Source organism: Centruroides vittatus, unplaced genomic scaffold, assembly GCF_030686945.1.
Source record: "Centruroides vittatus isolate TY-2023 unplaced genomic scaffold, ASM3068694v2 contig_620, whole genome shotgun sequence".
NCBI lineage: Eukaryota > Metazoa > Arthropoda > Arachnida > Scorpiones > Buthidae > Centruroides > Centruroides vittatus.
Genome location: NW_027122381.1, coordinates 1,421,716 through 1,435,323, shown reverse-complemented (window position 1 = coordinate 1,435,323; position 13,608 = coordinate 1,421,716). Strand labels below are relative to the sequence as shown.

Sequence of the window (13,608 nt, the reverse complement as noted above, 5' to 3'; positions counted from 1 at the left end):
TTTGTTTGTTTGTTAAGTTATGGCAACACAACACATGGGCGATTTACCTACGGGGCGCCTTCCGGGAGGTCTTTTAAGGAAAACTGGTCCCTATTTAGTGGAGAAAACCCGGAAAATTCGACGTGGCCAGCCCGTTCGAGCGAGGCGCGAATCCACAACCGAACTCCCAGTGTTCAGGGTACGAAGACCGCTTGGCGAGGACCTCATTTATTCAGCCCATTATGGATTCGGCCAGGCCCACAATGGGGCGGCCGGGTGGTGAGGGACGGGGTCCGATATATCCAGACGAACCACTACAGTACTGTATATTATTCTAGCCGCTGTAGTACGGCGTTGCATCGTCTATCATTCACATTGAAGAATTACCGTTGTGAATGGCTTCGTATAAGAGATAAAATTTATATTCCTATTACGACCCAAAGATTTGTTTCTTAGTGCCTAAAGAGCGGAAAAAAGACAAAAATAAAAAATAATAATAATAATTTATACTAGTTTAGTAAAATATTTAAAAATTTTAAAAACAGAAATAATAAATTCCGTTCGTACGAGAGGTGGCGCTGATGGCCAAAGTGGATCGCTGTTACTACAGAGAATTTTGTACAAGTGACACGTGTACAAAGGAATATGAATTGTTTTAACGTTTTGACGCTTTTCTTATTATTAAATTTTATATCTTTTTTAAATGCATTATATTTCCACATCTCAGAAACAGAGAGAAAATGTTTCATCGAAGAAATTCCCGACGAAACATTAGTTGTGGGTAGGTGATTTTACAATCTTGTTCATTTCCCATGTAAATTACACAAATAAGTAAAAATGCTTCCACGTGTTCACCCGTTTAATGCATAAATATAATTAAATATGAATGAAGATCTACTATTTTGCTGTCAACAATCGAAATGATAAATATCCATTTGTATGTGTTAAATGTTGGTGTTTAATTCAAAATATTTTTGTTAATTTAATTTCGAGTACATGAATTTAAAACATCAGCTGTAAGCAAGTTAATAAATTTTAAGTTTTGGTCATTAAATTCTACGAAATTAATATTGAGCGCATTCTGATTCAAGATGGCGACGTACGCGGGTAGACGTTATGTATTGAAAGAGTTTTTTTTTTTCTATTTCGTTAAATGATTGGTCGAAGAATGTAGTTTGGTAGGATGCGAAGACGTAATTCAAGCTGTGAATGAGACGGTCAGAACTTCATCTGAGCTGTAGATCATACACATAGGAGCAAAAAAGTCAAAAGAACTGTACCTCTACGTGTGACCCTTTGCCAGATATTTGCCTCCAAAAATCACTTTTTACCACGTACTGGTACTACTGTCCGTTCTCCGAGTCAGTTGAAGCTTGCCGGTGTTTGCCTGTACTAATGCACGGTGCGTAATTGTGTTATTTGGTGCGAGCAACCGCGTGGTGCAAACCCCACCCCCTAAAATTATATAATGTAGAGTACTCTGGTGAAGTGGGCTACTCGAAGCCGGTACGGTCGAGCGTGTCAAATAGTTAAGTGCGATGGTCTCGGCAGGCTGATTGTCTCCCGACTGCACGACCTGGAAGTGGCCGATTTTGGGGATTCGAGTCTTGCCGAGGGTCTTGTATAGAGAGGTGGTTTCTTTGGGCGCATTTTTTTATGCTGCAAAAATGTAGCGAAATGACTTCACGAGCAGTGTTGGCCATTTAGAAACGGGTTTCAGAGTGTTTGCCGTAAAGCGTTTCTCGAGCACTGCATAAAAAAAATGCGCCCTTTGACTTTTTTACTCCTGTGAGTGCGGTCTAAGGCTCTGGTGAGGTCCCACTGTCTTGTTCGGATGTGTAATTGTACCTGTAGTTTTAGCTGTCTTCCGGATTTTATTTCTTGCATTTAAAAGGCTAGAAGTTGAAGTTACCATAGTTTACTGTGAATAATAAAGATAATTTATTTTCCAATTTCGTTCATCTTGGCTTGCTTAGGAGAATTATCGGTTTGTCAGCAGTTATTACATAATTTTGGCCATATTTATTTAAACATACTAATTATTCTCTGTAAGATAGAATCTATTTTAAATGACTTTGCATCAAACCACCAAAATATAGCTGAATAAAATCATTAAAGTTGCTTTTTTGATATACATTTTGATTAATATTTAAATTAATTTTTGTTTTTTAAATCATAAATTCATTTTTAATAGGCACCTCTTTAAACATGTTTGAATATTTGTATCATGTTTTTGTAGTGTAATTAATTTAATTAATTACAATACAGGCAATGTCACAAGGACAATATTGGCAACCCTTGCAAAACAAATAAATAACAAACCCAATAATAAAAAATAACATGAGATGGAAACATGTAAAAAAAAAAAAAAAGTATGGTTTAAGGTAATGTGAGTAATAAAATATAGGATTTAACTCACTGGACTTCAACAGATTTGCACAGGGCAATCTGGTAAATGTGGCAATTGGAGGACATCTACATTCTGCCTGCTCAGCAAAAGAATAAATAAATAAAATAAATATCAAATCTAGAAGAGAAACATTTAAAAAATTACTGTAAGTTTTTAATTTCTGCACCACTCCAATGATATCAGTGCATGTAACATTACAAGTCACATGCCACCAGAAATAAACATGCATCGACGGAAGTAATGATCTGAGAAGGGAGTAGTTTGATTTCTTGCATGGGCACTTTAGTTTTTAGTTGAGCCCTGGATTTAATGATGATGATTGAAATAGTATTTCAATTTTGAATTTGAGTTTAAGAAAGATTAAAATAATCAAAATACAAAAAAATGGAAGAAACAGATTTAGTTTGTACTTTGCTCTGTAGTATATAAAGGAGGCAGTTGTTGGCATCGACAATTAGTCCAACCTATGATCTGACGGACCTCGACAGTTAACGTACATGATTGGTCGGATCTTTTGTCGACATGTGCTATCTTTAATTGTACCACTTGTGTACTTCACTCTTAAATTGCCTCATTTGTGAATGATTTTGTTTTATTTTTACATAAAAATAATACAAAAAATGAAAATTTTTTTATATAATAATAATCTGACAGGATTTTGCTTCTGTTTTTAAAAAATTATGTTAGAAGTCCTTATAAATTGTTTTATTATGGTTTTATTACAGACTGTTTTCCTTATTACAGCTAAGACAAAATAAAACAACTTCTCTAATACTTTTGGACATCTTAGGTCCATCTAAAGCAGGCCTGGCCAACCCGCGGGCCGCATGCGGCCCGTCACGTTAAATTGTGTGGCCCGCTAAGCGATATTATATATCTATTAAAACTTTTGTTTCCCGTTGTGTGTATACCAAAACAATTAAATAAATGAAAATTTGCATCTGTCGTCGTTATAATGCGCAAGTGCGAGTACGAACTTTTGGTATAACAATAACATTTTATTCATTTTCTATTTGTTTTACTTTTTTAGAAGCATGTTTGGCTAAATTGTGGCCCACCATAATATTATGCATGATCAAAGTGGCCTGCGAAACAATTTGGGTTGGCCAGGCCTAATCTAAAGGGCATATAGACAATTCAAATGCCTCATACTTACAGAAGGTTGTCCAAGTAGTTCAAAAGTACTACAGAATTTGTTTTATATCATAACCTTTTCAATTTTGACAAAGCAGTTGTTTTATTTGAAATTTTGGAATGTTGATGAATATCACAGATTTTAGTCCAATTTATTTTACTTAAGTAAATACCGTTTATGTACTTAGAGTTACAATGAACAGAATATTTATATATTTAGAACAAACTTCATTGTTTTGTTGAGCAAGCTACACCTGTTAAGTCAAACTGGAAAATTAGATAAAAGTTAACTTATGTAAATCTGGAATTAATTAAATGTTTAATGGTTACTCACTTTAATAAATTTCTGTTTTTGTGATGTGATACAAAGTTTTAAAGATAGAATTTCAGTTTTTAAAAAAAATTCAAGAAAGCCGAGTAAGTAGGCAGTTATTGTGTAAAAATTCAATAAACTGATTTAAAATATGCAGGGTCTTAATATCCAAGTGGAATTACAGATTAAGATAATATGGTTAACTAAGTGACGATGTGATCTTAAATTAAAATGTACTTAGCTGAGTTCCGATGCACACACAAATTTTAACATATCAATTCTCTTAATAACAATTGAAGACACAATTGAAGGAAGCTGTTAAGCTCTGTGCATATTAGTTGATGTCGGAGACGACTTGTGTAGTAATGTGACTGTTTTCCTTCAATAATCTGATGTCACCCCTTATGATATCACTCTTGACATAGCTCAAAAGAACCAGTGAATGTTTTGTCTACTCCTCTAATTTGTTGCTTGGTAGTTACTTTACAAAATGATGAAAATCAGTGATCAAACCTATGAAGATGGAATGAATTTTATTTGATGTTACCTCCAACCAGTTTGCTGTGATATTGCTTAGTTTGAGCTGGGCTGTACAGAATCAAAGTTTTGAATGCATTGCTGTTCACATTTTTATTACATAGTTATTTTGGTGTAAATATATCCAGAAAATAGCAAGTCAGAGAGTGTTACAATGTCATTTAATTTTTGAGATCTTTGATGGTATGTGAAATACAGATAAAATATGCGTTCATCTATGCCGGACGATTGGGTTTTGAATGATTATATGATGATTTTGTAAATAATGCTCCACTCGTCTTCAATTGACAGTTCACTTTGGAGCATTGTATTATAAATAGAATTGTTTGTTGACTCAGAAAATGGGATCAGTATTACTACTGTTATTGCTGATTTTTAACATTTTTGGAATATCAGATTTTATCTTTAAAACCATTTTCTTGTAAAACTTAATACTCTTAAATAGAATCTATGAATAAAGGGAGGAATGAATTAAAGATTGTTTTCATTATGTTTAATTGACTTTCAACAAAAACAAGTAAAATGGAAAATCCATATTTGGGACAAGACTATGTCTCGGAGACTAACTACTAAGCGGGATCACTTTGACGCCGAAGGTGGATCTGTGACGTTCTCGTTCTCCAATCTTCTTTGTTGTTGCTGATTTTGAGCGCGATCTTTCAAACTTTGCCGGCCACGACCACGAGGTCATCCACGATGCATTTTTGGTGAAATTAACCTATCCAATTTTGAAATTTCTCTTTGTCGCGTGTTGCCTTGGGTTGAATTTTTGTCGATGCCTAACAAAAATTTCCCATTTTTGAAATAATAATCCTGGCTATCGTATCGTCCAAAATTATATTTTTATTTTGCACAAACAATATATATATATATTAATAAATGTAAAAATAAAACAAATTATATTCCGGAAGTTACTTTTTAATATAAAATTATAACAACTAGCGCCATCTACTTTGAAAAACATTCCGATGTTGAAACGAGATATCTCGGGTCAACCAGCCAAGGTCAGCACATGGTGACCAGACAGATGTCAGGAATAACATGGGACAGGTAAATAGGTTTTTTTTCGAAGATTTGTTTGTCAAAATTCGATTTTGCAGCGTTTGCATTTCCAACTTCCCAACAAGCAATGTGTGTACAAATCTCACTACCGCCTGTTTGTAGAGTTTGTTGCCATTTTGAATTTTATTTTGACTCGGTTCTCGATCCCCCGAGTACCTATAAGTCTGGTTTTTTTTATGCGTGCACGATTTGGGCACTTAATACTCTGTGCCAAATTTCAACTCCTGACATGTACTCCTTCATATCTCTAAGCTGGTTACCCAGCAGGCAGTACGATTTTATAAACAAGACAGTCTTGTCGATCAATAACTGAATGATGATTTCTGTAGATATTAGAAGAATGAAAAGTTTTCACTGATTATTTAATCTACCAAATCACCAATTTTGTAAAAATGAAATCCATGATATAACAAAGTTATGTGGTGATTGTATATGAAACTCCTTTGTATATAATGGACATATTATCCTGACCCACTAATGGCCAAGTGGTTCTATTCCCCAAACACTGGTAGTTTGGTCGTGGGTTTGTGCCTTGCCAAGACTGCTGGCCACGTGGAGTTTTCTGGATTTTCTCCGTGTCCTTAACGTCTAAATAGTTATTGTTAAAAGACCTCCCGGAAAGCATCCCCCTCTAGCCGTATCACCCAAGAGTAGCATTGCCGTAACTAACAAAACAAACGAACAAATATATTTTCCTTCAGATTCATAGCCATTGATTTTAGAAATGTATAAATTTTTAAATTTATTTTTCAAATCATAAAATATGCCATTAAATAAATTCAAATAGGGTTTGAATTTTCTGTAATTACAGTTTGCAAAGGCTAAGAATTATTTTATAAATATAAAATTTTAATGAAGTTGAATAAATGAAAAATAAAAGGGATATCCAACTGGACAATAGGATCAGAAAAACTAAATATCTTTACAATACATGGAAATTTCTATTCAATAGATTATCTTAGAGCCGTGATTCTATGTAACACTGTTATGCATTTGTTTAGTCTTGATGATCATTATTTTTTAATGACAGAATTAGTATGGTTGATGTTGGTGCACAGTTGTTTGTTTATTTTAATGTCATTTTGTAAAATGACAAATTTTATTAGAATGTGCCTTATGTTCAAATTATTTTAAACCATTGTTCTGAAATTCTGTCTTTATGTGTAGTTCAGACCTTGAAGGGGAGTGGTTAAATTAGCTAAAAATGTTTGCTTTTCAAAATTAAATGATGGCTTGCAAAGGTTTTTGGTTTCTTTTCTGGTTGAATAGATGTGCAAATTTTTGAACACGACACTTTGAAAGTTTAATTTGCTTTTTGTATTCTAAATTTGTACTTTTATACCTTGTTTTGTTGACAAGCAACAATTCTGAGCTGTCACATAGTGGCATTTTCTGTTGGTTTAGTTTTGGCAATATCAAAATTATTTGTGAAAATAAATTTTCATTGTCTGTTTTCTGTTTAATTTGTAGTTTTAATGTTTAAATAATGATTTATACTTTGTTATATTTTCACAGTAGCAAATTAAAACTTTCCAATCATAATAAGAGATTTTATAACTTTTTTAGATCTCTGGAAACTGAACTTCTTTTATAACGTAATGATTGATGTTTAGACGTTTGACTTCTGTATGTGGTTTTAGAAATGCGTTATCTGAAAGTCGAGGATTGCCTTATTGCATTGATACTATCTTATTTTTTACATATTTTAATAATAATGCAATTTTCTTTATTTTAGTGGTGCTTTTATTGGGTTTGGTGAAGTATTGTATGTATTGTCAATGTTGCAAACTATAGCTTTGGGAATATGTGCTTAGTTATGCAATTATACAGGTTGACATACAAAAATGTAGCCACCATTTGGTTCGAATTTATTGCTGCTAGCGTATTGAGTGAGCTGCATCAGTTCGGTGGAACTTTATAGCGAGTGAACATTGGTATCTTGTATTGTGTGAATCCACATGCAATACAGGAAGTGATGGATGTCATCAGCAATACGATTGCTACTATTGATGCCACTCTGTTATGCCAGTTGTACCTAAATATTCATCTATACACACATCAAGTCAACAGATGATTACTTTCAAGATCTCTGATGGTGGTTTCAGAAGTTACTGTGTTTATTACTGTCTTATTTGTTTCTGCTAAGCTATGGTCTGAGGCTACTTTTCATGAGCCATGTAAAATTTGAGTTCATTTGACAAAATGACCTCAAATTCCACAAACCTAACAAAATGACCTCAAACCAAACCTTTCAAATTTGTTTATTGTGGATCCAAGGTCCAAAAATTTCTTTTGGGTGTTTGCCAAAAAGCAAAATATCAGAGTTTAAAAAATAATAATAAATTAAGGTTTTCAGTTTTGTTGACAAGATTAAACTTAATCAATATCTGTAAAATGTTTAATTTAAACAATTATTTTCAGGAAATTACAAATGTGAACTGCACGATCCAAAGACTGGAGGCTTCATGCCCTCTAGTCCTGGCATCGGAATGCATGTGGAAATTCAGGATCCCAGTGGCAAAGTAATTTCTCTCAAAAATGTACAGTTCGGAGGGTCGATTCACATTCACTTCCAGTTCTCCCGGGGAGCACGTCATCTGTCTCTATTCAAACTCTTCAAAATGGTTCAGTGGAAGTCAGCTGGTGAGCAATTTATATATGTTTCTTTTAAAATTTATTTTTCAGTCTAAGACTAAATAAATATATATATATATTAAGCGTGTACACTTGGACATTCAAGTCGGAGAGCATGCAGTCGATTACGGAAATGTTGCCCAGAAAGAAAAGCTTACGGAATTACAGTTGCGAGTCCGTCAACTTTTAGATCAAGTAGAACAGATCACGAAAGAACAAAACTATCAGAGGGTAATTACAGATGGTATTTGAAAATGGTATTGCTTATTTAAGATTTTATCACATCAATTTTGTTTATTTGCAGTATCGTGAAGAGCGATTCAGACACACCAGCGAAAGTACGAACCAGAGAGTGTTATGGTGGTCAATTATTCAGACTGCCATGCTTGTTGTCATGGGCTTTTGGCAGATGAGACACTTAAAAAGCTTTTTCCAGGCAAAGAAATTGGTGTAAAGTGGAATATATTAAATATATTTTGTGATTAAAATGTGAATGTATCTATCGTTATGTAACTAGATGAAGGATAAAAAGAACGGTTACCTTTTTTTTCAATTGGTCGGACTTTTTTGATCGAATCTTTCCGTCTTGTCTGTGTTTGTACAGAATTCCAAACATGTTCTTAATTTAATGATGATCCTATGGGGGTTTTTTTTAATAAAGAGGCTTAAGAACTAACTAGTTTATTTTGATTCTTGGAGATGAGAGAATTGTTAAATTCAAGGTAAGAAACAATAAAACACACGGGAATGAGTCCAAGTAGGCTTTATTTTTCGAAAGCACGAGCATACAATAAAACCAGTCAGACTAACCGAAAAGGCACCAAATTGCCAAAAACTGCTTCCTTTACTAATGCCCTCTGCCACGACATTTACTTTTTAGTTGATACACTACAAGAATCTTCTTTCAAAGACTATAACTGGAAATGTATTTTGTAAAAGCACAAAATACCAACTTGTACCAATTTTGCACATTTTCTTGTGTACAAACTAAACATCTAATTTTCTCATTTATAAATATAATTATATTCTGAGGAACACACACACACTTCTCCATGTTCATCAAAAATCTGTAGAAAAATTTATCAAATAGATTAGTTATATCCATAGAAATTACATGGATTACATACACATATATATCCAAGGGCTGCAGAAAGAGAGAAAAAGTGGTGCTGCCTGAAAATGGAGAGTGGTTGCCATAGTCTCCTAGATTCTTCATGAAGATTTTAGTTTCAATTCTGACCTAGTTACTTCAAGTTTTTGTTCACCAGTGGACATACATAAAACTACAGCAAATTTAATTTTAATTCTATACATATATCAAGTTTTCAATAGAACTGTAACCTGAAGATACATGTATCTTCAGATTGAACTTACATGGGAGGGTTTTCATTGTTCAATGCCCTGTATATTGTAGATGGATTGGGTACATTGAGGAATTGATTCAGTTGAGGTTTATACTTTTTATGATTTAATGTAAATGAAAAGGGAAAATACATTGCTTAAGACAAATTAATTGATAACGAGTACATGAAATAAATGTATTTCTATCACTATCTTCTAATAAACATAAATTTATGTTGATAACAACAGAAAAACTTGTAATATTCTCTTCTGTCGCATATCCTAACTTTTTGCCATGCCTATCGTAACATTCCAATTTTCGACACGAGTGTCGAAATCGACAATTTGACGTCGTCGATGACGTTCCGACTTTGAGTACGAAATGCTTAGTTCCCATAATTCCGTTCTCGGCAAGATGGAGAGAAGTGTGTCATTTCTGCTGTTACAGCATTTTGCAATATTTTTAGTGACAATGCAATGATTTCATACAAAAGGAAAATGAAACACAAAGATGACAAACTGTTTCTACATGTAAATATAGCAGCTATGCAAGAAAATATAAAGAGAAATTCAAAAATAATAGGATATGTAGAAGAGATAGTTTCTTTATATTCTATGGAAGATTTTAAATCTCATTGTCGTTTGAGTTGTTCAACAGTTGAGGTAGTCTCAGTTTCGACATGTTGCACTAATTACCCATAATTCGTTGGAAAGTAGCGGTCAACTTAGCCATTGAGTGCCGAGTGTGTTGCGTTGGTGTTGACAACAGCGCCACTTTGACGTTGGAAAAAGGAATGACTTTTAACGAACATTGAGATCGGTGCTTAATCGGCATTGAAAATTGGAATGTCCCGTATGCTAACATGGGTTTTAAAGTAGGAGTACGTAATTGGTTATACGTAAATGATAGCTTTAAAATAAATTTTCTGCTATTTAAACATGATCACATCATTCACTTCTACTCTGATCATTTCTTATATTCTTGTTATAATCTTGAATTGCCTAAAAATTAAACATACAGAGAAGTGATTCCCAAACATTCTCAAGTCACTGCTTCCTTGTTTCTATAAACTTATACCCAACTCCCCAACCATATCCCCAATGCTCTTTTCCCATTTTCTCTTGTGTAGAAAGGCTTGGAAATATTCTTATAAAAGCTTTTCTACATGCCTTACACTTTGTTCCTATGTTATCTTGTTCTGCACATCTGGAAACTATTAAATGCAATGTTTTTTCCTATCTGTTTTAATGGAGGAAAGGGCAAGGTTGTCAGTGACTCAAACCCTCACCTACGGTCATGGTTTGGTAGGAACCCTGTCGCCAATGCTCCCATACTTCTTTTTGCCTCTTAGATTTACTCGCCACCCCAGGGGATGGTAACACTCACTTTGCGAACCACTGATCTAGAGGCTGTATGTACAGTACTTTGTGACTTTTGGCCAAGATGGTGAAAATGCATGCTCTCTCCATCTAGTATATTTTCAGTATCTATATATATAATCAAGACAAGTTAATAATAATAATAATAATAATAACTCTCCCGTGGTCACCACCTGGTCGTGGTGGGAGAGCCCAGTAATTTTACTGATCCATAGGGCAATGCAGGCTGGAGCACAAGCTCCTGGTAGGGACACCCATGCCAGTAAGGTCTATGGGGAGAAATGAAGCTAAGAGTGACCACACCCACATTCAGTGGAGATATTTATTATGGTGATAACTAGATCAAAGTGTGATACCGGCTCGGACGTCGCCCGGGTTAACAAGGTCCGTGTTCGTGGGTTAGGCAGAGGCTCACGTTCAAAAAATAGGTCACAGTCTCCCTTGGTTACCGGTGGCGAAAGCAGCACCGGCCCAAGCATGGCGACTGCAATGCCCTCAACAGATGTGAGGAACCAACCCAGCCTTGGTGTTTCTGTGGCAATGCATCCACAGACCACAAAGGCTGGAAAACCACGCCAACGGATGAAATGGACAGTAGAAATGAACGAGTTTATCATCCGTACTTATTACACGATCACAAAACTGGAAACAAACATGACAGCATACAGACAACAACTACACCATAAATTCACACAACAATATCCTCACCTCACTGTTACTGAACAAAGGGTTGTTGATCAAAAAAGAACAATTATACACAACAACCTTATCTCACAAACAACACTTGAACTTATCAAACAACAGGTTGCTGATCAAATACATCAACAGACAGAAACATCTAACATTAATGAAGATCATGTAACCTGTCAGGATAATCCAGCAACAAGCATTGATAATAACACACATACAACAATTACCACTAATGATACTACAGACACTTCCTCATCCATCACTGATAACATAGACATGGATTTAGTTAATACGCTCTCACTTATATTTCAGGAAACACTCACTAAATATACAGGTACAGATCCCACACAACGACCACGAATACCAAAAATCAACACGTCAAAGGAAGTAGGAAAAACACTAAATTATGTAAACACTCACTTACTACCACACTACATTCATTCAATTTCTACACTCGCAGACATTCATACATTAGTTTATGCTGGGGCAGTCACAGTAGTGACACACCATGGACTGAAAGTACAATCACAGACAAATACACAGAAAACACAATTCTATCACAAGCCTGCCTGGCAGAGAAGAATAGAAACACAAATAAATGACATTAGACAGCAATTAGGCAGGCTGACACAATACACTAAAAACAACATAACACCCAAATTAAGGAAACAGCTCAAAAACATTTTCAAGAAAATAAAAACACACACAAAACATGAACATCACAACACACGCATTACAGAATACATTGATACACTAAAACAAAAACTTGCTGCCAAAGCACGTAGACTCAAACGATACAAAACATGTACACTACGAAAACAACAAAATAAATTATTTACAAACAATGAAAAACTCTTTTACAGACAAATTAATAACAAAGCAAACACTGATACACAGCACAGTGGCACACCAACAGAAGAAGAACTCACAACATATTGGTCTTCTCTTTGGTCCAGTGCTGTCACGCACAATGCTGATGCAGGCTGGATCGAGGAGGAGAACAGAAACTTGCACAACATACCAACTATGCCCTGTGTTGAAATAAACATACATGATTTCCAATACACTGTTAACAGAACACACAACTGGAAGACACCTGGTGTAGACAACATTCACAATTTCTGGTACAAAAAGTTTACATCACTGCACCAGGAACTAGCTAAACACCTAAACACACATCATCATCAATCCACAAGACATGCCAAATTTTCTTACTCAGGGCATCACCTACATGAAACCTAAAAACAACAATACCACAGACCCCACACAATACAGACCAATTACATGTCTTCCAACACTCTACAAATTATTGACATCCTGTATTGCAAACAAAATATACAAACATGTTGAAGAACACGACATTCTAACAGAACAACAAAAAGGTTGTCGCAGAAACCACAGGGGATGCAAAGAACAGTTACTCATAGATTCAGTCATTCTACGGCAAGCACACAGACAACACAGAAACATACACATGGCATGTATAGACTACAGAAAAGCATTCGACAGTGTTCCACACAGTTGGCTGCTACATATCCTACACATGTACAAAATACATCCATCACTCATTGCATTCTTTCAAAACACTATGCAGCACTGGAGAACAACACTACATCTGAGGGTTAGTAACACTTCCATACAAACAAAGCAAATTTTTATTAGGCGAGGAATTTTTCAAGGAGATTCCTTGAGTCCTCTCTGGTTCTGCTTAGCCCTGAACCCATTATCCAACATGTTAAACAACACGCAATATGGTTACAATATCAGACACAAAAAAACAACACAGTTTACACTGTCACATCTCATGTACATGGATGACATAAAACTTTATGCATCCACACAAAAACAACTTCATCAACTCCTACAAATCACACATTCATACACCAAGGACATACAAATGGAATTTGGCCTAGATAAATGCAAAACAGTTCACATAGAAAAAGGAATCCTGAAGAAAGAAGATTTTGCACTTGGAAATGGAGACGTTATTGAATCCATGGAAGAGGGCGAGTTCTACAAGTATTTAGGATTCCAACAGGCCAAACTAACAGAACATGCACAAATAAAGCAAAGATTAATTAAAGAATACCAAAGTAGGTTAAATGCTATTCTCAGAACACAGTTAAAT

The 13,608-nt window shown here is 34.9% G+C and overlaps 1 protein-coding gene across 1 annotated transcript; it reads left to right on the top strand.

The window, feature by feature from the left end:
• The first annotated feature begins 556 nt into the window (after positions 1-556).
• Positions 557-8,745, top strand: LOC136979423 (transmembrane emp24 domain-containing protein eca-like). The gene is given in 5 exon segments (XM_067275399.1): positions 557-760; positions 7,857-7,963; positions 7,965-8,078; positions 8,154-8,300; positions 8,374-8,745. Coding segments are annotated over 5 exon segments (654 nt in total). The 5' UTR covers positions 557-624; the 3' UTR covers positions 8,524-8,745.
• Positions 8,746-13,608: the final 4,863 nt, after the last annotated feature.